Source organism: Hyperoodon ampullatus (genome assembly GCF_949752795.1).
Source record: "Hyperoodon ampullatus genome assembly, chromosome: 2".
Taxonomy (NCBI): domain Eukaryota; kingdom Metazoa; phylum Chordata; class Mammalia; order Artiodactyla; family Ziphiidae; genus Hyperoodon; species Hyperoodon ampullatus.
The window spans coordinates 7,991,977-8,011,354 of record NC_136915.1 but is presented as its reverse complement, the minus strand read 5'-3'; the positions used below and the strand labels follow the sequence as shown (position 1 = coordinate 8,011,354).

The 19,378-nt window shown below is 45.2% G+C and overlaps 3 protein-coding genes across 3 annotated transcripts in view; 2 read left to right on the top strand and 1 right to left on the bottom strand.

The window, feature by feature from the left end:
- PEX14 (peroxisomal biogenesis factor 14) overlaps positions 1–4,716 on the bottom strand; it is a gene marked incomplete at its 3' end in the record, with an annotated part of 139,613 nt that extends 134,897 nt beyond the window's left edge. Inside the window, exon 1 of the mRNA XM_079698401.1 lies at positions 4,675–4,716. Coding sequence (XP_079554527.1) covers positions 4,675–4,710 — 36 coding nt within the window. The 5' untranslated portion in view covers positions 4,711–4,716. The remainder of the gene's footprint in view (positions 1–4,674) is intronic.
- Positions 4,717–5,861: 1,145 nt separating this feature from the next.
- On the top strand, positions 5,862–6,707 carry LOC307048157 (small ribosomal subunit protein eS4-like; the record flags this gene model as incomplete). The annotated part of the gene is given in 3 exon segments (XM_079697098.1): positions 5,862–5,987; positions 5,989–6,197; positions 6,199–6,707. Coding segments are annotated over 3 exon segments (786 nt in total). The 3' UTR covers positions 6,650–6,707.
- A 636-nt stretch (positions 6,708–7,343) lies between these two features.
- On the top strand, positions 7,344–18,105 carry DFFA (DNA fragmentation factor subunit alpha; the record flags this gene model as incomplete). The annotated part of the gene is made up of 6 exons (XM_079697617.1): positions 7,344–7,482; positions 9,671–9,832; positions 11,481–11,623; positions 15,131–15,320; positions 15,541–15,689; positions 16,641–18,105. The coding sequence occupies 6 exons, from the start codon at positions 7,344–7,346 to the stop codon at positions 16,851–16,853; spliced, it is 996 nt and encodes a 331-aa protein (XP_079553743.1). The 3' UTR covers positions 16,854–18,105.
- Between the last annotated feature and the right edge of the window lie 1,273 nt (positions 18,106–19,378).

Genomic DNA, 19,378 nt, shown 5'->3' with positions numbered 1-19,378 from the left:
AAATTTCACAAACATTATTATGAGCAAAAGTGAGACACAAAAGAATATTTACATTATGAATACATTCGTATGTAATCCTAGGAGAGACAAATATAATCTATAGTGATAAAAAGAGTTCAGATTTCCTGAGGCCAAAGGCTAGGATCTACTGGGAAGCAAGGTAAGGGAACATTCAGGAATACTGGAATTGTTTTGATGTTGATTGTGGTGGATGTTACACAGGTATATACATTTGTCAAAACTGACCACAACACATTTATTGGAATTCCACAGTAAAGCTTTTGGCCCCAAAGACTTGGTCACTCAAAAAGCTATTAATCTATGGAATTTAAGTTAGGATAGGGGCAACTTTGGGGGATTGGCTAGTAATGGGAGGGATGCCAAGGAGGCTTCTGAGGTCCCAGTAACACTTGATTTCTTGATCTGAGTACTGGTTACACAAGTGTGTGCTCACTCCGTGAAAATTCACCAAGCTAGACACATAATTGGTGTACTTTCTGGGTGTATGTTAAACACCAGTAAAAAGTTTTTAAAAAACTTTAAAGGCTAGGGAGTCATTCTAAATTAAAGCAGACTAAAGAGACAAATCAATGCACTCCCTATTTCTTCATTGGATCCTGATTTTTTTTAATTGGAGAATTTTGAATGTGGTATTAGTAAATAATACTTTATCAATACCAAACTTCTTGTGTGATAATGGTATTATGGTTATGAAGGAGAATTACCTTACTCTTATGAGAGACAAGATGAAGTATTCTAGGATGAAATATCATGTTTGTAACTTACTATCAAATCCTTCAAAAAATATATATATATATAGACTGAGATAAAGCTAATTCAGCGAAATGTAAACAGTGTATCTTGGTGAAGTTTTTATGGGAGTTTTACAGGAGTTCTCTGTATTATTCTTTCAACTTTCCTATAGGTTGGAAACTTTTCAAAATAAAGAGTGAGGGGAAAAATATCTATTTGAGCTACTGTTATTCAAGAGTTCAATCATCTTCCAAAACTGCGTAGAGACTTGGAGAAGGAAACCAACATTCACTGAGCACTTAAGATGCACCATACACTCTTAACATCTGTGACTTCAGCCAACCCTCAAATGGGATTATTATTACTCCCATTTTACAGAGAAGAAAACTGAGGTTCAGAGAGGTAGAGTGACAAGGCCAATAGTAAGCGAGTGCTGGAGTTCAAACCAAAGTCTGTCAGGATACAAGGCTCTTCCACTCCGTAACATCTTTGCTGTCCTCTTCTCCCTTCCCTGCCTCTGTGTTTTCTCAGTCCAAAAGTTATTATATCCAGTGAACCTGAACAGATTAGAAATCTACGTTCTGTAATAATTCTCAATATTCAACAACCATTAAACAATCAGATTGAACCATGCTTCTGCCCTTCACTAAAGACAGAAAAACTGATGGGAAAGTACAAAATCAGGGATGACATCTCCCATTCCTATGGGCCGTAACACGTACAGACTAGAAGGGACTTTTTTTTTTTTAATATTTTATTTATTTATTTGGTTGTGCCAGGTCTCAGTTGCAGCAGGCAGACTCGTTAATTGCAGCATGCGAACTCTTAGTTTTGGCATGCATGTGGGATCTAGTTCCCCGACCACGGGTTGAACCTGGGCCCCCTGCATTGGGAGCTTGGAGTCTTAACCATTGTGCCACCAGGGAAGTCCCTAGAAGGGACTTTGATAAGAGATTAGCCATACAAAACCGAGTGATGTGGAGTAAACAGGCTAAGCAATAAATGCAATTCCAACAGACTGTTTTGAAGACAGCCTAAAAAGACTATACCATTATGAAAAAGAGAGTATATCGCTGAAATCTAAAAGACACAAAGGACAGCTAGGATAAACACCGGCACTCAGCGTGTTCCTTTAAATTTCAAGGGAATTACTTCCCGAGCAAATAAAAAACCAACCTCAGTGGACTGGTGGTCAACATATGAAATTTCATATCCCAAAAAATGTTTTAATAGGGATGGAGAAAAGGCTTAGATGGTTTATAAGTGAAACTCCAGAGTTTACTGAATGGAATAATAACGGGTAACACACTGTGTCAGGCGCTGTTCTAAAATAAGCTAATTCATTTAATCCTCAGAGCAATGCTACGAGAGAGGCACTAGTATTATTCCTATTTTACAGATGGGGAAACTAAAACCAGAGGAGTTAAGTAACTTGTCCAAGATCACACAGCTGGTAAGTAGTGGTGCTAGGATTCTAGCCCAGTGGGGATGGCTCCAGAGTCCATACTTCTAACCACTGCTCTACACTGCCTTTCAAAGAAAGAAATTGTTGGTTATTTACCCTTAATCTTTCAAAATGAGAGACTGATGCCACACGGCCAGCTAACAAACTTTCTATGAGAGACAGAATACTGCCTCAGTCCCACAGGTGTGATGCGTTCCTCTCAGACACAAACCAGGTTTGGAGGAAATACCCAAACAGTTCGTTCTTTCAGTTCCACTCTGCTTTACTGGAGAAATGGGAAATCCACTGATCGGGACTAGAAAATGAAATGAGAAGCAACTGCTAAAGAGAGTTGGTTTACTTTAAATGTGTGCATTTGGGGCTTCCCTGGGGGTGCAGTGGGTAAGAATCTGCCTGCCAATGCAGGGGACAAAGGTTTGATCCCTGGCCCGGGAAGATCCCCCATGCCACGAAGCAACTAAGCCCATGCGCCACAATACTGAGCCTGCACTCTAGAGCCCGTGAGTCACAACTACTGAAGCCCGCGCCTAGACCCCGTGCTCCGCAAGAAGAGAAGCCACCGCAATGAGGAGCCCGCGCACAGCAACGAAGAGTAGCCCCCGCTCGCCTCACTAGAGAGACTGCGCGCAGCAGCAAAGACCCAACACAGCCAAAAATAAAACTTTAAAAAAAAATTTTTTTTAAGTGTGCATTTGCAGCTTATTGTCAGTGACAGAATTTGGCATGAAGCATTCAAGTTTTTTCCCAAGCTGCCAGCATTTTCTGATGCAATCCCATCTCTATCAGGGGAGGGCAAAGAAGCAGCAGAGTTGAAAACCAAACAAGTACTGGCCCAGCCCCCTTAAGGAACCTAGATCCCTTGCACGTGTACAGAGAGGACAATTTCCAGAACCAAAGGAATCCTTGGGCACTACAAAGGCTCCGAGTGGCAGAATTTTTAGTAACCTTCACAGCACTGGCAAATTACATGCGCTGGCATCCTTTAATCCCAGCCTATGGGCATTCCTAACATGTAACAGCTCAGAAGAAACTAGATTCTGAGGAGCCTCAGCATTTCAGCAAGCTAAGCGGGTTAAGGCAGGAAAGGAGGGACCACCCCACCACCAGGACACTCTCCACACTCCAGAATTTCCGACAGTGAGAAGACCAGAATCAGCCCGAGTTATTTCTCACGTTTTACAATCTGGACATCTCTCTGAATCATTCACTCTGCTAACGGAAGCTGGTCTGGGGAACTCACAATTCCTCTATGTGCAATTCCTGTAACAGAATTATCATGAAGAATAAAAGAGTAATAAGAAACACTAAGCCGTATTCTTCCAAGGAAGGAACTGAAATACCAGGAGGCCGCTGAGAAGTCCACAGGTGTTTCAAGCAGGTGAAAGATAAGTGATGAGGTCCAGGTTGAAACCATTTTCTTCCTCCTCTGTCTAATCCTAACTAAACTTAAACATGTAGGGCTAACTAGTGGACTCCCACAGCCGGGTTCAAATCCAGGCTTAATCAGGCAAATGATTTGCGGCCCGTTACAGACCCTGCAAAATGGCGGTTAATAGCCCGTACTTCATAAAGATTGTAATGAGCATTAAACGAGATAATAAGCGTAATTTGTCTTCCGCATGACAGCACACACTCCGTAACTGTAAGGTACCGCTTACCCCATCCTCCTCACCTCAGCCCACCCCACCTTTGGACTACAAACGCCTACAGAGGCCTTAGCATCCACTGCTTCCGGACAGCAGACGTACAGGCAGGAGCACTGGTCCTCAAGGTCCCCCGACTGGAGTGGGATTTGGCTGAGTCTGTGCCTGAAAAGCTAGAGCCCCTGGCCAAGAAAACCTAACTCTGGGCAGCAAAGACGGATCACCAGCCAAAAGCTCGGTGGCGTAGGTTGATTACAGTGAGTCCACTTCCTACCAACGCACTGAGAGGGTCCAAGTACATTTCCCCCCCTCCAACTTGGCAGGGGAAACGCAAAAGTGACTAAAGACGAAGAGGCTGGCAGCGGGGCCACCCAGAAGGCTGAGACTGCGAGAGAGAGGGAACCCTGATGGAGTAAGGCCCATCCCGAGAGGGAAGGGCCGGGAACGATCCAGCCTCTCACCCCTCTCCTCAAGCAGGGGCCCTCGCATCTCAAGCCTGGGGGGCTTCTCAAGGGTCCCGCCACAGACCTGGCCAAGCACAAGTGGGACCCGAGGGACCGGCAGGCGGGAAGTGGGGGGGCCCTCGGGCGCCCCCGGGCCCCCTGCTCGGGAATGTGGTCAAGGAGGGGTCACGCGGGGAGGGGCCAGGCGGCGAGAACCCGGGGAGGGGAGGGGCGGGGCCCCAGAGGGGGCAAGAGGTCGGAGCCCCCGGCTTCCGAGGCTCAGGGTCCCCACCGGGCTCCCAGCCACCCGCCGAGCGCCCCCTCCAGCGGGGTCCCCGCCAGTACGGCGGGGCAGTCCCACTCCCCTTACCTGGCTCGGCTGCTCTGCCTGCTCCGAGGACGCCATCTTTCTGAGGCCTGACTAGTCTATCGCCGCTGGGCGAGGCTTCTCCCAAGCGCCCTCGCTCTCGCTCTCTCGCCCAGACTAAAGTAGCCGGAACTGAGCTGTCGATGGGGGACACCCGGGGAGGAGAGGGGAACTCCCACGTCCCCCACACCGCTCACTGTTTCCATTAGGTCTCTGCTTTCCAGCAAGAACGATGCCTGTCCTTTTTGATTTCTTATATATATATTATACTTATTGAATTAAATCTCTGCCCATCTTCACAGTGCCTTGGGCACATGTAGGGACACCCTAAATATTTAATAAATGAATGAATGTGAAGAAACCTGGAAATTAATTAATTAATTAACTGATGGTTCCGTTGGGTGCCTACCATTTGCCAGGCACTTTGGTAGCCGCGAGAAATAAAAAGATCCAAGACTCAACCCCTGCTCTCAAGTCTAGGCCAAATACACACACACGCAATTACATCTTGGAGCTAGGAGTCTGATAACGGTATGCAGGTCTATGAGGAGAACTCAGAAGAGGGGGCTTTTTGGAGAGGAGAGGCTTCTACGAACCGTTATCACTTTATAGCGGTTGAGTTGTTAGATTTTAAGCTAATTGTGAAATTATACGAAAGGGTTGCATACATTAGAACTATCAGTGAGTTACATTGCAGTTGTTTTTTGATCAATGGTGGTGTATTCAAAAGTGTTGCCTCAGTTAACAATTCCTCCTACCAAACACTTTTACATGTCTTTTTCTCATAATATCTGATTTCCTTTAATAAACACAATATGAAAGAGATTGACCCTGAATGAATACGGGCTGATAATTATTCCTTGTTTATATAGAATGCCCCCTTTTTAAGCAAGGAAACTTTCTGATAATTTTTTAAATATTATTTTAATCTTAAATGTTAGTTTTTCAGGAGTGAAAAACACAGACTTTTCCATAAGTAACAGTATTAGAACAAAGACAAATATATTGTCAAGGAGCATCAGAACATCTCAACAGTGATGTGGTTCGCATTTACCCTTTTCTCTCTGATTTCTTTGAGCCTTAATGTTTAATCTAGTTATTTAAGCATTTCGTTCCGAGGTCCCAACCCAATTTGCAGAGCTGAAGCAGGGAATCGAAAGAGTGGAGCTCTTTCCATGCCTAGCGCAGCCATGGCTTGTGGTCCCAAGAAGCACCTGAAGCACGTAGCAGCTCCAAAGCATTGGATACTGGATAAACTGACTGGTGTGTTTGCTCCTCGTCCATCTACCGGTCCCCACAAGCTGAGGGAATGTCTCCCCCCTAATTATTTTCCTAAGGAACAGACTTAAATATGCCCTAACAGGAGATGAAGTAAAGAAGATCTGCATGCAGCGTTTCATTAAGATTGATGGCAAGGTCCGCACTGATAGAACCTACCCTGCTGGTTTTATGGATGTCATCAGCATTGACAAGACTGGAGAGAATTTTCGTCTGATCTATGACACCAAGGGCCGCTTTGCTGTTCATTACACCTGAGGGGGCCAAGTATAAGTTGTGCAAAGTGAGAAAGATCTTTGTGGGGACAAAAGGAATCCCTCATCTGGTGACCCATGATGCTCGCACCATCCGCTACCCTGATCTCCTCATCAAGGTGAATGACACCATTCAGATTGATTTGGAGACTGGCAAGATTACTGATTTCATCAAATTTGACACTGGTAACCTGTGCATGGTGACTGGAGGTGCTAACCTGGGAAGAATTGGTGTGATCACTAACCGGGAGAGACATCCTGGTTCTTTTGATGTAGTTCGTGTGAAAGATGCCAACGGCAGTAGCTTTGCCACGCGGCTCTCCAACATTTTTGTTATTGGCAAAGGCAACAAACCAGGGATCTCTCTTCCTCGTGGAAAGGGTATCCGCCTTACCATTGCTGAGGAAAGAGACAAGAGACTGGCAGCCAAACAGAGCAGTGGATAAAATGATCTCTAAGTGACGTGATTGGGAAAGTCTTTGTACTTATAGATAATACTACATAATTAAAAGCCTCTTTAGTGTTCAAAAAAAAAAAAAAAAGAAAGAGTGGAAATGTGCGAGTATCTTATGCTTCTCTGTTATGTTTTCAGCCAGACTGAAAACTACACTCATCAATTTTTAAAACTGACTTCCTTCAGATCAGCGTGTAGGTTGGGACATTTTATAGATCTGTTCAGGTTGGAAAGGAAAAACAAATTAACACAGTACAATGACACTGCTTTATGTATTAATATCTTGCATCTATCTATATATACAGAAAGGAGTGCTGTAACAATTCAAGGGAGTATACAGGCGTGTCCTTCATAATACAAAATAAATTCCTATTGACCTCATTTTGAACGCGCGAATGCAACTCCTTAATATAAGGCAGAAAAAAAAAAAAAAAAAACACCTCCGGGGTCTGAATTGCGCGACCTAAGTCGTCTTTGAACCCACAGACTACAGCTCCCGGCATGCCCCCGGGGCCGCAGGGGATTAGCTGCAACTAGAACTACATCTCCCGGCGTGCCTCGGTCCCACGCGTGATTTGCTACAGCGAGAACTACATCTCCCGGCATGCCGCGGAGGGTGGAGTTGGGTAGGACTCCCGCGCCCAGCACCCCTGACGTCCCAGCGTTGGTCTGGTCAGACCCTGAAGATGACGGAGGTGGTCGGGGGCCCCAGCGTTCCAGAACCCAGCGAGATCCGGGCTCTAAAGCAGTGTCTCCTGTGCCGCAACCACAGCCGGGAACAGCACGGCGTGGCGGCCTCCTGCCTCGAGGAGCTGAGGAGCAAGGGTTGGCACGGGACGGGGGCGAGGACTTGGGGGGCCGGGGCCCGGGCTGAAGGGACCCGGGGAGAGGTGGGGATGTCCGGCAGGGCAAGGCGGGGTCAGGAGAGGCGACTTGGGGCTTCTTGTCGCTCGAGTGGAGCTTTGGAACAGAGATGACTCAGGTGGTTATGGCGACTTAGCAGTTTCATAGCGTTTACAGGCGCTTTAACTTATCTTGTGTGAGATTCATATGGTGGAGAGGCAGACGGGAAGCAATACGCGAATTAAGACAGACTCTACTTCGGTGCCTCGCCTCAGATGACTCAGATTTTGGATCGAACCCAGTCCAGTGTGTTCCTGCCACTCAGGCTCCCTACGGTTGTACTGGGTCCCCCAGCTGAGCCTACGGCGGGGTGGGAGCGGGTTTCCACAGTCAGCTCTAGCAGGTACCTGTGCGGTAAAGAGGGAGCTGTTACCGACCATCCGGGAGGGCCAGACAAGGAACGTCTGTTGTGAGTGACCGAGTTGACAGAAATTTTGAGCCGCATACTGTTACTAGCTGCCTGACCTTGCACTTAACCATCTCTCCATCCCCAGTTTTCTCATCAGCAAAGTGGGTGTATTTCCAGCCCTGCTCCACAGGATTGGGACTCTGGAAGGAGATGATATATTCAAATGACTTACACGTTGCTGGCCTGTAGCAGTAAATTGCTTACCCAAAGAAGTTCTATTGGTTAAACGTGTGTGTCATCCCCGGGCATGTAGTGGATGTGTGTGTCAGCATGTTCAGGGCTTCCTCCCAGGGTCACCAAGCCCAAAGATATCAGACAGATGTCTTTCAGAGATGCAGGAACAGCCAAAGTACTCTAAATGCTTTAGTGACATGGCTTTTGCCATATAAGGGTTTACATGTTTTTTGCTTGGCATGAAGTTGCTTAAGTTTTAGTGCCCCGTCAGTGCAGTGGCTGGATGCATTTGGCACAGAGGCTTGTGTAAGTGCTTGTGTTTCTGGAGCTCAGCCTATACAAGGCTTGCTGTTCTATTTGGGTGGAAGACAGCATTGCCCAATGAACTTTGTAGTCTCTTGGCTGCTTCTCTGCCTACTGTAGTCCCATTAGCATTTTAGGCATTGCTATTACTAAATGGGATGGTACAGACCTGCCCTGGACAAAGCCTCTTGCCCAGTGATCATGAAGATGAAAAGCTACTGTTACAAACTTCTGCCTTCTGCTTCTCTTATACTTTCCTATAGGTTAGTAAGGCTGCAAAGAAAGATACTACGAGAACATAAAGTCATTTTTTTTCTTTTCTTTTTTAAAGTTTTCTTTTCTTTTTCTCTTTTTTCTTTGTGACATTTGACACATAGGAGAACTTGAGTAGACCACTGAGGAAATGAATGAAAGACTGCTTGTTCTCAAGGAATCAAATCAGACTTTGGTTTGTTGTTCATCCAAGTAAAGGCTCAAGTGCCTCCTAATGTGGGTGTAGAGTAGCTGGAAGAAAAACATATTTTCAAGAGCCAGACTGTGGGTTGAAATGCCGGCTCTGCCACTTACTGTGTGACCTTGGGCAAATTACTTAACTTCTCTGAGCCTTGGGCTTGACATATGTAAAAATGGGAGCAACAATAGTATCTGCATTATAGGATTGTTAGGAAATTAAATGCTGTATGTGAAAAGCACTTAGTCCAGTACCAGGGGCATGGTAAGTGTTATATTAGTACTATTGGTCATCATTATAGTTATTATAGTTATTACCAGGGATTTTTCTAGGCTCTGGGGGCATACTTATTTTTTAAATTTATTTTTGGCTGCACTGGGTCTTCGTTGCTGCGCGGGGGCTTTCTCTAGTTGAGGCAAGCGGGGGCTACTCTTCGCTGCGGTGCGCGGGCTTCTCATTGCAGTGGCTTCTCTTGTTGCGGAGCACAGGCTCTAGGCATGCGGGCTTCAGTAGTTGTGGCATGTGGGCTCAGCAGTTGTGGCTCGCGGGCTCTAGAGCACAGGCTCAGTAGTTGTGGCACATGGGCTTAGTTGCACCACGGCATGTGGGATCTTCTCGGACCAGGGCTCAAACCTGTGTCCCATGCATTGGCAGACAGATTCTTAACCACTGCACCACCAGGGAAGTCCCAGGGCATACATATTGAGAGTGCAAGGACAGATGTAATTTCCCTATGGATACTTGTCAATTACCAAATATTTTATTCCTCTCAGCTTGTGACATTCTGGCCATTGACAAGTCCCTGGCACCAGTCACCCTGGTCCTGGCAGAGGATGGCACCATAGTGGATGATGACGATTACTTCCTGTGTCTTCCTGCCAATACTAAGTTTGTGGCACTGGCTGGGAATGAGAAGTGGGCTTACAACAATTCAGGTAAGAAATGCTGGCCGTATATATAATATACCATCCATCATGATTTATTTTACTGCATAGGCACCTGGTTGCTGTTTGGCTGCCTGTTTAAGCATTTATGCAGCAAACATTTACTGAGCACCTTCTGTATACCAGAGTGGTGCTGAGTCTGGGGATGAAGATGAATGAGACGTGCTCAGTTCTTAAATAACTCACAGACCGACAGCAACTAAAACGCAGCAAGGCAGAGAGGTCTGTGCCGCAGGTTGGGTCAGACTGTCTGGTCTGAATCCTGGCTCTGCCATTTACTAGCCATGTGACCTTGAGCAAATTATCTAACGTTTCAGCCCCATATTGAAATAATAATTACAGTACCTGTCTCCTAGCGTTGTTGCAAGGATACTAGAACATAGTACATATGAAGCCATGGCTTCTCAACAGTACTACTGACATTTTGGGCCGGAGAATTCTTTGTTGTGGGGTTGCTGTCCTGTGTCTTGCAGGACGTTTAGCAGCATCGCTGGCCTTTACCTACTAGGTGTCAGTAGCATCTCCTCACCCTAATTGTGACAACCAAAAATGCCTCTAGACATTGTCAAATGTCTACTGGGGGTGGGATGGGCAAAATCACTCCCAGTTGAGAGCCACTGATAGAAAGCATTTAGATCTTACCTGGTACACAGTAAGACAAATAAATACTACCTATCACCATCATTAGCATCATCCTCACTGGAAATACAAAGGGAACTAATATTGACGGGCAAGGATCAAAGAGCTAAAGAAGTGTCTTGAGGTAAGTCCCTAGGCCACTAAAGTGAGCAAGTCACCCTTCAGCAATGGCTTTCCCAGCCACCTTTGTACTCTGGCCCAAGGGACAGCAAACAGTGGCTGCAGCTCCTCCAGTCAAGGATAAGACCCATCCCCAAGCACAGGAGAAGTGCTGATGAGGATGAATGTTTTTGCATACAGAAATAGAACACACCCACAGACACAAAAACTAACCTGAAGGGAAGTGTGACAGTATTCTGGGTATGCATAAGCATACATTGGATTTAAGTGGCTTCCTTCCGTAAAAGAATGCACAGCAGTTTCACACAGAAGTAAATGGAAGATGGGGACTTCCCCAGTGGTCTGCTGGTAAAAAAATCTACCTTCCAATGAAGGGGATGTGGGTTCAATCCCTGGTCGGGGAACTAAGATCCTACATGCCACGGGGCAACTAAGCCCTCGTGCCACAGCTACTGAGCCTGCACGCCACAACTAGAGAGCCCGCACGCCACAACTAGAGAGCCCGCGTGCCACAAACTACAGAGCCCACGTGCTCTGGAGCCCACGCGCCACAACTAGAGAGAAACCCACACACCGCAGCGAATGATCCCTCATGCCAAACAAAGATCCCCGCATGCTGCAGCTAAGGCCTGCTGCGGCCAAAAAAAAAAAAAAAAAAAAAAGAAATGGAGGATGGAACAAGAGGGAAAATTAAGGTCCTAGATGGGGATTGGCTTTCCCATGAATCCCTGAGAAAAGGTGCTTCCTTCACCATCGAAATTATTCTAAGTGATCTTTCGGAAGGATGTGCCGACATCCTTGAGGTCTGAGTTGGAGGAGGAAGTGAAAACGGCACTTCCAGTTAATCTGACTCTGACCGGCATTTTCTCCCATGTATCAGATGGAGGTACAGCTTGGATTACCCAAGAGTCTTTTGACGGAGATGAAACAGACAGCGGGGCAGGGTTGAAGTGGAAGAATGTGGCCAGGCAGCTGAAAGAAGACCTGTCCAGCATCATCCTCCTGTCCGAGGAGGACCTCCAAGTAAGCCTCCTCCGCAACCCATAGCCACGTTCCTCCAGCCTGTGCTGCCCCCAACGCCTTAGTTGCCATGCATTCTGCCATAATAATTTCATCGCTTCTTAATTTTTAAGTAATTCTTAGATAACAACCAAGGTTCTCCATTTTCTAATTCTCTCACCTAGAGTAGGAAATTTTCACCCCTCACCCTGCATCAGAATCACCAGTGGAGCTTTTTAGAAACACAGACACCAAGGCCCCACCTAGACCCACTTAGGCCCAAGGCGTGGGTCCAGGATGTACTGCTAAAGAATGCAGATTAAATCTTAGCTCCATCTCTATGACTTTGAACCGGTAACTTAGCCTCTCTGCTTATGTTTCCTCTCCAGTAGAATTAGGATAAAAGTAGTATTGTTAACCCAAAAAAATATTTATTGAGCCCTTGTCCTCTGCCTGACACAGTTCTATGCACAGGGGTACAGTGGTGAACAAGCCAGACACAATCCCTGCTCTAATGGAACTCAAGTCCTAGTGGAAGGAGGCAGACAAAATAAGCAGCATGTCAGACAGGGCCGTGTGCCAAGAGTGGTGGAAAGGCTCCTGAAAGGAGGTGACCTTTTGGTAATTTTTAAAACTTGTATATTTATTTTGAATAAATCATATTAATACTTCCACATGGTTCAAAATCCAAGAGGTATAGAAGGATACACAGGTAGTCAGAAAGTAAAACAACCCAAATGTCCGTCAGCTGATAACTAGATAAATAAAATGTGGTATATCCAAACAATGGAATATATTATTCAGCCATAAAAAGGAATGGAGTATTAATACATGCTACAACATGGATAAAACTTGAAAACATTATGCTAAGTGAAAGAAGCCAGATTTGAAAGGCCACATATTTTATGATTGCATTTATATGAAATGGCCAGAATATACAAGTCCATAGAAATAGAAGGTAGATTAGTGGTTGCCTAGGGATGGGGTTGGTGGGGAGTTTTGAGGAGGAATAAGAAGGAACTACTAATGGATGCAATTCTTTCTGGGGTGGTGAACATGTTCTAAGACTGATTGTGGTGGTGATTGCACTATCACAAGAAGACCACTAATTATACTGAAACCCACTGAATTATACATTTTATATGGGTAAATTGTATAGTATATTAACTATATCTCGATAAAGCTGGGTTTTTTGGCCACGGAGCATGTGGGATCTTAGTTCCCCGACCAGGAATCGAAGCCACGTCCCCTGCATTGGAAGCATGGAGTCTTAACCACTGAACCATCAGGGAAATCCCTCAATTAAGCTGTTTAGAAAAAAAAGGATATACAGGAAAAGTCTGACTCCTGCCCCCAGCCACCCAACTTCCCCTTCCTGGAGACAACCAATCTGTCAGTTTCCCATTCCAGAGATATTTTATATACAAACAAATACATAAGTGTTTTCACATCCTCCCCTATATCACACAAGTGGAAGAATCTCTACTCTGTTTTAATTTTTTTTTTAACTTATTTATTTTATTTATTTATTTTTGGCTGTGTTGGGTCTTCATTGCTGAGCGCGGGCTTTCTCTAGTTACAGCAAGCAGGGGCCACTCCTTGTTGCGGTGCGTGGGCTTCTCGTTACAGAGCACGGGCTCTAAGCGCACGGGCTTCAGTAGTTGTGGCACGCGGGCTCAGTAGTTGTGGCTCCTGGGCTCTAGAGCACAGGCTCAGTAGTTGTGGCACACGGGCTTAGTTGCTCCACAGCATGTGGGATCTTCCCGGACCAGGGCTTGAACCCGTGACCCATGCATTGGCAGGCAGATTCTTAACCACTGTGCCACCAGGGAAGCCCTCTACTCTGTCTTAAAGATTTGGAAAGTATTCCAGATCAGTTTATAAAAGACATCCTCACCTCTTTTTCACCACTGCATAATATTCCATTTCATGCCTGTACCATGACTTATTTAATGAGACTCCCCCACTGGGGGACATGTAGGTTGTCATCAGTCTTGCTCTTCTAGTCAGTGCTGCAAAACCCTTAGATCAGTGTCATTTTTCACACATGCTTGTGCATAGAATAAATTCGTAGAATTTAGTTGAGAAACATTGGCAGGTCCCAAGAGACCCTGAAGGACAAGAGGAAGCCTGCCATGGAAAGGTTGGGGCCAGAGTGTTCCAGGCAGAGGGAGGGCAGGAGCAAGCTTGATTTTTTTCTTCCTTGTTTTTTCTTTCTTATGAAACAGAAAGGGGGGACTTTCTCTGGCAATCCAGTGGTTAAGACTCTGCGCTTCCACTGCAGGGGGCGTAGGTTTGATCCCTGGTTTGGGAACTAAGGTCCCACTTGCCCCGTGGCCAAAAAAAAAGAAACAGAAAGGGTTCATGAGATCCCTTCGCATCCCAACAGACTAGCATATTATGATACCCCTAGAATAAGGAGCACAGCAGTCCTTACCAAAACAGGGATACCAGAATATGAGTGAGCCTGGCCCTGACAGCTAGGCTCCACAGGGAAGCTTAGGACAGGAGCTTGCAGAGGCTGGCCACGTGACAGGTAGAGGAAAGGTACCACTGTCTCGGGGACCGTGGGGAGTGAGAACAGATGGGAGGGAAGGGAGGAGCCCAGGGATCAATTACACAGCGTCCTGAGGATTAGAACTAAGACTGACTGATCCTTGGGACGTTATTAACTGCTCTTGCCTATTTTCCTCATCTGTTAAGGTGGTGGTAATACTAGTACTTACCTCATAAGGTTTGTACTTGCTGAATTTTGAACCTTATGAATGTATATTAATACTACTTTTTCGAAAATTGATGCAATATGAATGTTAAGGATAACTTATAAAGTCCCCTCTTCAAAGAAGCCTTTCCCAATCTAGAGCAGCCCTCCTCGTCACTTTCTGTCCTAAGAGTTTTACATCAATTTTCTCACTGATACATAGTAAGTGCTCAAGAAATGCAAACGCTTATTATTGTATTTCTTATTAAGCTCCATATTCTAATCTGCAGCTGAAGTTAGATTTACTCTCCACGAATTTCAAGTTTGATCTTTCTCTTATGAAGACTATTTTATTTTTTAATTATTATTTTTTAAAATTTATTTTTGTCTGCCTTGGGTCTTCATTGCAAGCATGTGGGCTTTCTCTAGTTCCGGCGAGCCGGGGCTACTCTTCGTCGCGGTGCACAGGCTTCTCATTGCGGTGGCTTCTCTTGTTGCGGAGCACAGGCTGTAGGTGCGCAGGCTTCAGTAGTTGTGGCATGAGGGCTCAGTAGCTGTGGCGCACGGGCTTAGTTGTTCCACGGCATACCACGGCCACCAGGGAAGCCCCTGTTTGTTTTGTTTTTAATAAGGCACTAAGGCAATATTTTCCTAATTTTTTCACCAGAGGAAAACTGGAAAACTTACATGCCTCTTTTCTTTCAGGCAGCCATATTAGGTAATTTTGGGAACTAGATGAAATGAGTCTGCAAAATTGATGTATTTGAGAGCTATAACATCACGTTTAGAAAGTACTTTCCGATTTCTTAAAGTCCGTATTTGTTTGTCAGATGCTTATTGATGTCCCGTGTTCAGAGCTGGCTCAGGAACTCAGCCAAAGTCGTGTCGCAGTCCAGGGGCTCCAGAACACCCTCCAGCAGGTCCTTGACCAGAGAGAGGAAGCCCGTCAGTCCAGGCAGCTCTTGGAGCTTTACCTCCGGGCTTTGGAGAAGGAGGGCAGCATCCTGTTGAAGCAGCAAGGTAGGATTCATCGGCTGGAGGAGTTACACTGAGAACTCAGCAGAGCCTCTCCTTGAGAGAGAGCCAGATGCTTACCATGTGGTCAAAAACAGTGAAACCACAGCTGCTGGCATCTTGAGATGACAGGCTTCTGTCTGCCCATCTGATTGCTCCGGCTGGATGTTGGTATGGCTGTATGTGTACATGGTGTGCTGATCTCTGTCTCACATCTGCTTTGCAGAGTCCACAGCTGGCCTCGGTGATGAGAGGGATGCAGTTGACACGGGTATTGGAGAGAGCTCCTCCGAAGTTGCACTTAAGAGCCAGATCCTTACTGTGCTGAAGGAGAAACCCGCCCCAGAGCTGAGTTTGTCTAGTCAAGATTTGGAGGTGGGTGAGCACCAGGGACCCTGACCTTTGCAAGGAGAGGCTGGTATCAGGTTTTCTTCCCCTCTGCAGACCTTGAATCATAACTGTCAATTTGCCCATTATTATATGCAAAGCATTTGCAAACATCTTATTTAATCCAATTCTTAAACAAAATGGGTGCACTCCCTCAGATCATCAAACATTATTTTCTGGTCCAAAGTAGGTAATGAAATGTCTGACCCCGACAGGGAGGAATAGCAGGACTCAGGCTTCTGAGATGCATCTGTCAGTGGTTGAAAAAGATCCATAGGCCATAGAAGCACATAAAATATCCTTGAGAAAGGCCCACTCGAGGGGATCATCTTGCACTCTCAGACCAGGGAACTGGAGGCTTGATGAGGGGAACCCATCAAAGTGGGTGCTCCTTCTTTCTTTCTTTTTTTTGGAGGGGGGGATTTGCTGTAGCTTGTGTTTTTGTCTCATCAGTTGTTTCACAGTTATTTTATTTTTATTTTTTATTTTATTTTATTTTTGGCCATGCCGAGTGGCATGTGGGATCTTAGTTCCCCGACCAGGGATCAAACCTGTGCCCCCTGCAGTGGGAGTGCAGAATCTTAACCACTGGACCGCAGGGAAGTCCCTGGGTGCGCCTTCTTATGCTTCACCCTTGTCCCTGTTCCCAGTACTTCCTTGGTGTAGCTAGAAGGGAAAGAAGCTGTACTGACTTGAGCTTGGCTAAATTTCCTGTGAACGGAGGACTTTATTGTTGCTCCAAGTAAACTACTCTCTAGAGGTCCTTTCCTGTTGGTGTTGTATGGTGAGAAGAGGCCTGTGACAATTGAATGTGAAGGAGACCTGGCATTTCAGCATAAAGACATGACATAGACTGATACTGCTGATTCTCACCCCCCTAAAGAAAATTACGAGAGCAGCAGAGGTGCTGGTTCTTAATGGTTCTTACTCTTGCCGCAGTTGGTTGCCAAGGAGGACCCTAAAGCATTGGCTGTTGCTTTGAACTGGGACATAAAGAAGACGGAAGCTGTTCAACAGACCTGTAATCAGGAACTTAGCCTGCGCCTCCAGCAGGTACAGAGCTTGTATTCTCTGAGGAGCATTTCATCAAGGAAGAGTTCGCTGCCTGGAGAAGTGCAGAATCCCAAACAAGCCAAACGAGATCCCATATAGCTGGCAGCCAGAAATATGCCAAAGAAAACCTTGGGTTTTGTGTCAGAGTCAGTAAATACCTTCAGCCTAATCTTTGTAGCTCCCTACATACTCCTCTACCCGCTGCCTTCGAGAATGTTCTCCTGGAACAGGCTGGAAGAGAGGCTTCATGCCCTTTCCAGAAAAGCTATTCCAGATCGCCACATGGGCTCTCCGACCTATTTTGAACCATAGAGCTGCACCAGCAATATCCCACCTCTTCTAATTCCAAGTTCTTATGTTCTCTAACAGTAGCTGTAAAGGGCAGGGAAAAGAAATTGTCATATTTCAGACCCACTATTCTTTTTTTTTTTTTTTTTTTTTACTTTTTTTTCTTCTACATCAGATAAATGGTATATCTCTTTCACGATTCAATCTGTTGAACTCTGCAACCATCATAGTAATAGACCCACTATTCTTATTCTAAAGATGGAACTGCAGAATTTTAAACACAAATAACAGTAGAGAAGATGACATATCAGAGTGTTGATTATGGCCACAAACTTGTTTCTCAAGTTGAGGAATTTTTTCATTTGTTTTAAAGGCACGTATTAAATTTGCAGACCATAGGGACATACGGAGTGTAATTCACCATTTCTAATATCTAATTTAGTATTGTGAAATTATATGCATTACCACTGTGAAACTTTTCAGTTTTCTAATGTGTTTTATCAGCAGGGGGTATAAAAAGGTCATTAAATCAGTCTCCATGAGACATGACTCCAGGTCTCTCTGGGTGCAAAGCAGAGACTTCTGGTTTATATTCCCCCGTTTCTGTACAAGCTTGTTCTTCGGTTTTTGTAATCTACAATGCAGTCTCTCTTGCAGGGAAAAGATAATTAGTTACTGACTTATTTGACTTACTTTTTAAGCATACTTACAGGAAAATAGAATGCTGTTAAGAGATACATTGGCTAATTATTAAGTAAAGAAATATGACAATAAGTAAGTCCTAGGGCGAGGGAGAGGTACAGAAAACAAACGGAACAAAAAGAACTGTTTCCTTCTCCTGCGCCCTTCCTCAAGGAGGACTCAGACCTACTCAGCGTACTCTTACTAATGCCTTCCGCTTTTGGTTCTCACTTATGAGCCCCAATATTTCTTTTTTAATAGCATATTTTATAATGCCTTCTTAATTATCCTTAAATGAAAACCAGAGCTGATAACCTACCTATGTTCATACCTTCATCAACATAATATCCCCAAATGTAGTATTTCAGAATAAAGGAAAATAATTTCCAACAAAACGGTGTGTATCTCAGTATGTCACTTTCTGGAGATGACCATACGGAAGGCACAAGGAAGCTGTCAGATGCTTGTACTTACCCACTGAATTACTGCGAATTTGTTAGAGGCAGCCAGGCACGGTGTGTAGTGACTGTCAACTCAAATACCACAAGCAGCATTGCCCTTTGTAATGGGATTTCCCAAAACAGTGATGTTCTGGGCAGAGTAACACATCTATCCTCGATTTACAAGGTGGCTGCATTCTTGACAGATCCAGGGAACGTTAAAACTGGAAAAAATACTTTGTATTTACATATAAAACAGAATTAGGTTTGGGGCTAATTTGGAAGAGGTTTTCATCCCTATGAACATCCAGAATGACATATAAAAGTCAGGTTTTGGTGGGGGGGTGTTCCCTGGTGGCGCAGTGGTTGAGAGTCCGCCTGCCGATGCAGGGGACGCAGGTTCATGCCCCGGTCCGGGAAGATCCCACATGCCGCGGAGTGGCTGGGCCCATGAGCCGTGGCTGCAGGGCCTGCGCGTCCGGAGCCTGTGCTCCGCAACGGGAGAGGCCACAACAGTGAGAGGCCCGCGTACCGCAAAAAAAAAAAAAAAAAAAAACTTTCTCCTCTGGCAGTATTTCCACGCACGATGGAGATAACCAAGGAGAAGACAAATGACCAGGCCTGGGGCCAGGGTTCAAAGGCAGGTCTTCTGGTTCTAATTCCAGTGTTCTTTCTACTTATTTGTATTTTCTCTTAAGTCCACATACTCCTTCCTACTCTACATCCAGATGACTGGTTTTGTTAATACCAGTGGAATAAGTTGGAGTCAGCTCCAACTGGAAAAGGCCTAATATGTCTGCAATGTGATTGCCCAAAGATTTCTAACTGTAGTCATTGTGCTGATGCTGTAAGAGAAGTAAATCAGCCTTGTGAACGCTGTGTAGTTAGCCCAGTAGTAAAGGAAGCCTGTATTCCAGAAATAATAGAAGAGCATCTCTATTCACCAATTCTGTCAACAGAATTGCCCTGCTGAATGAAAAATGTTTTCTTCCGTTATTTCTGTCAAATACACAGTAGAGCTTTAGTTGACTGGCCTGGGTGTTGGTCTTGGTCTTCTGTACTTGAAACAAACCCACCAAGCATCTCAGCTGCATAGGAGAGTGGAAAAAGTACTATGGGTTTTGGAGTGAGACAGACCCACGTTGAGTCTAACTTTATGGGACAGTAGTTTCCAAAAATGTAAGGTTAGCCTAAGGCCCCAAGATTGAAAGGGTT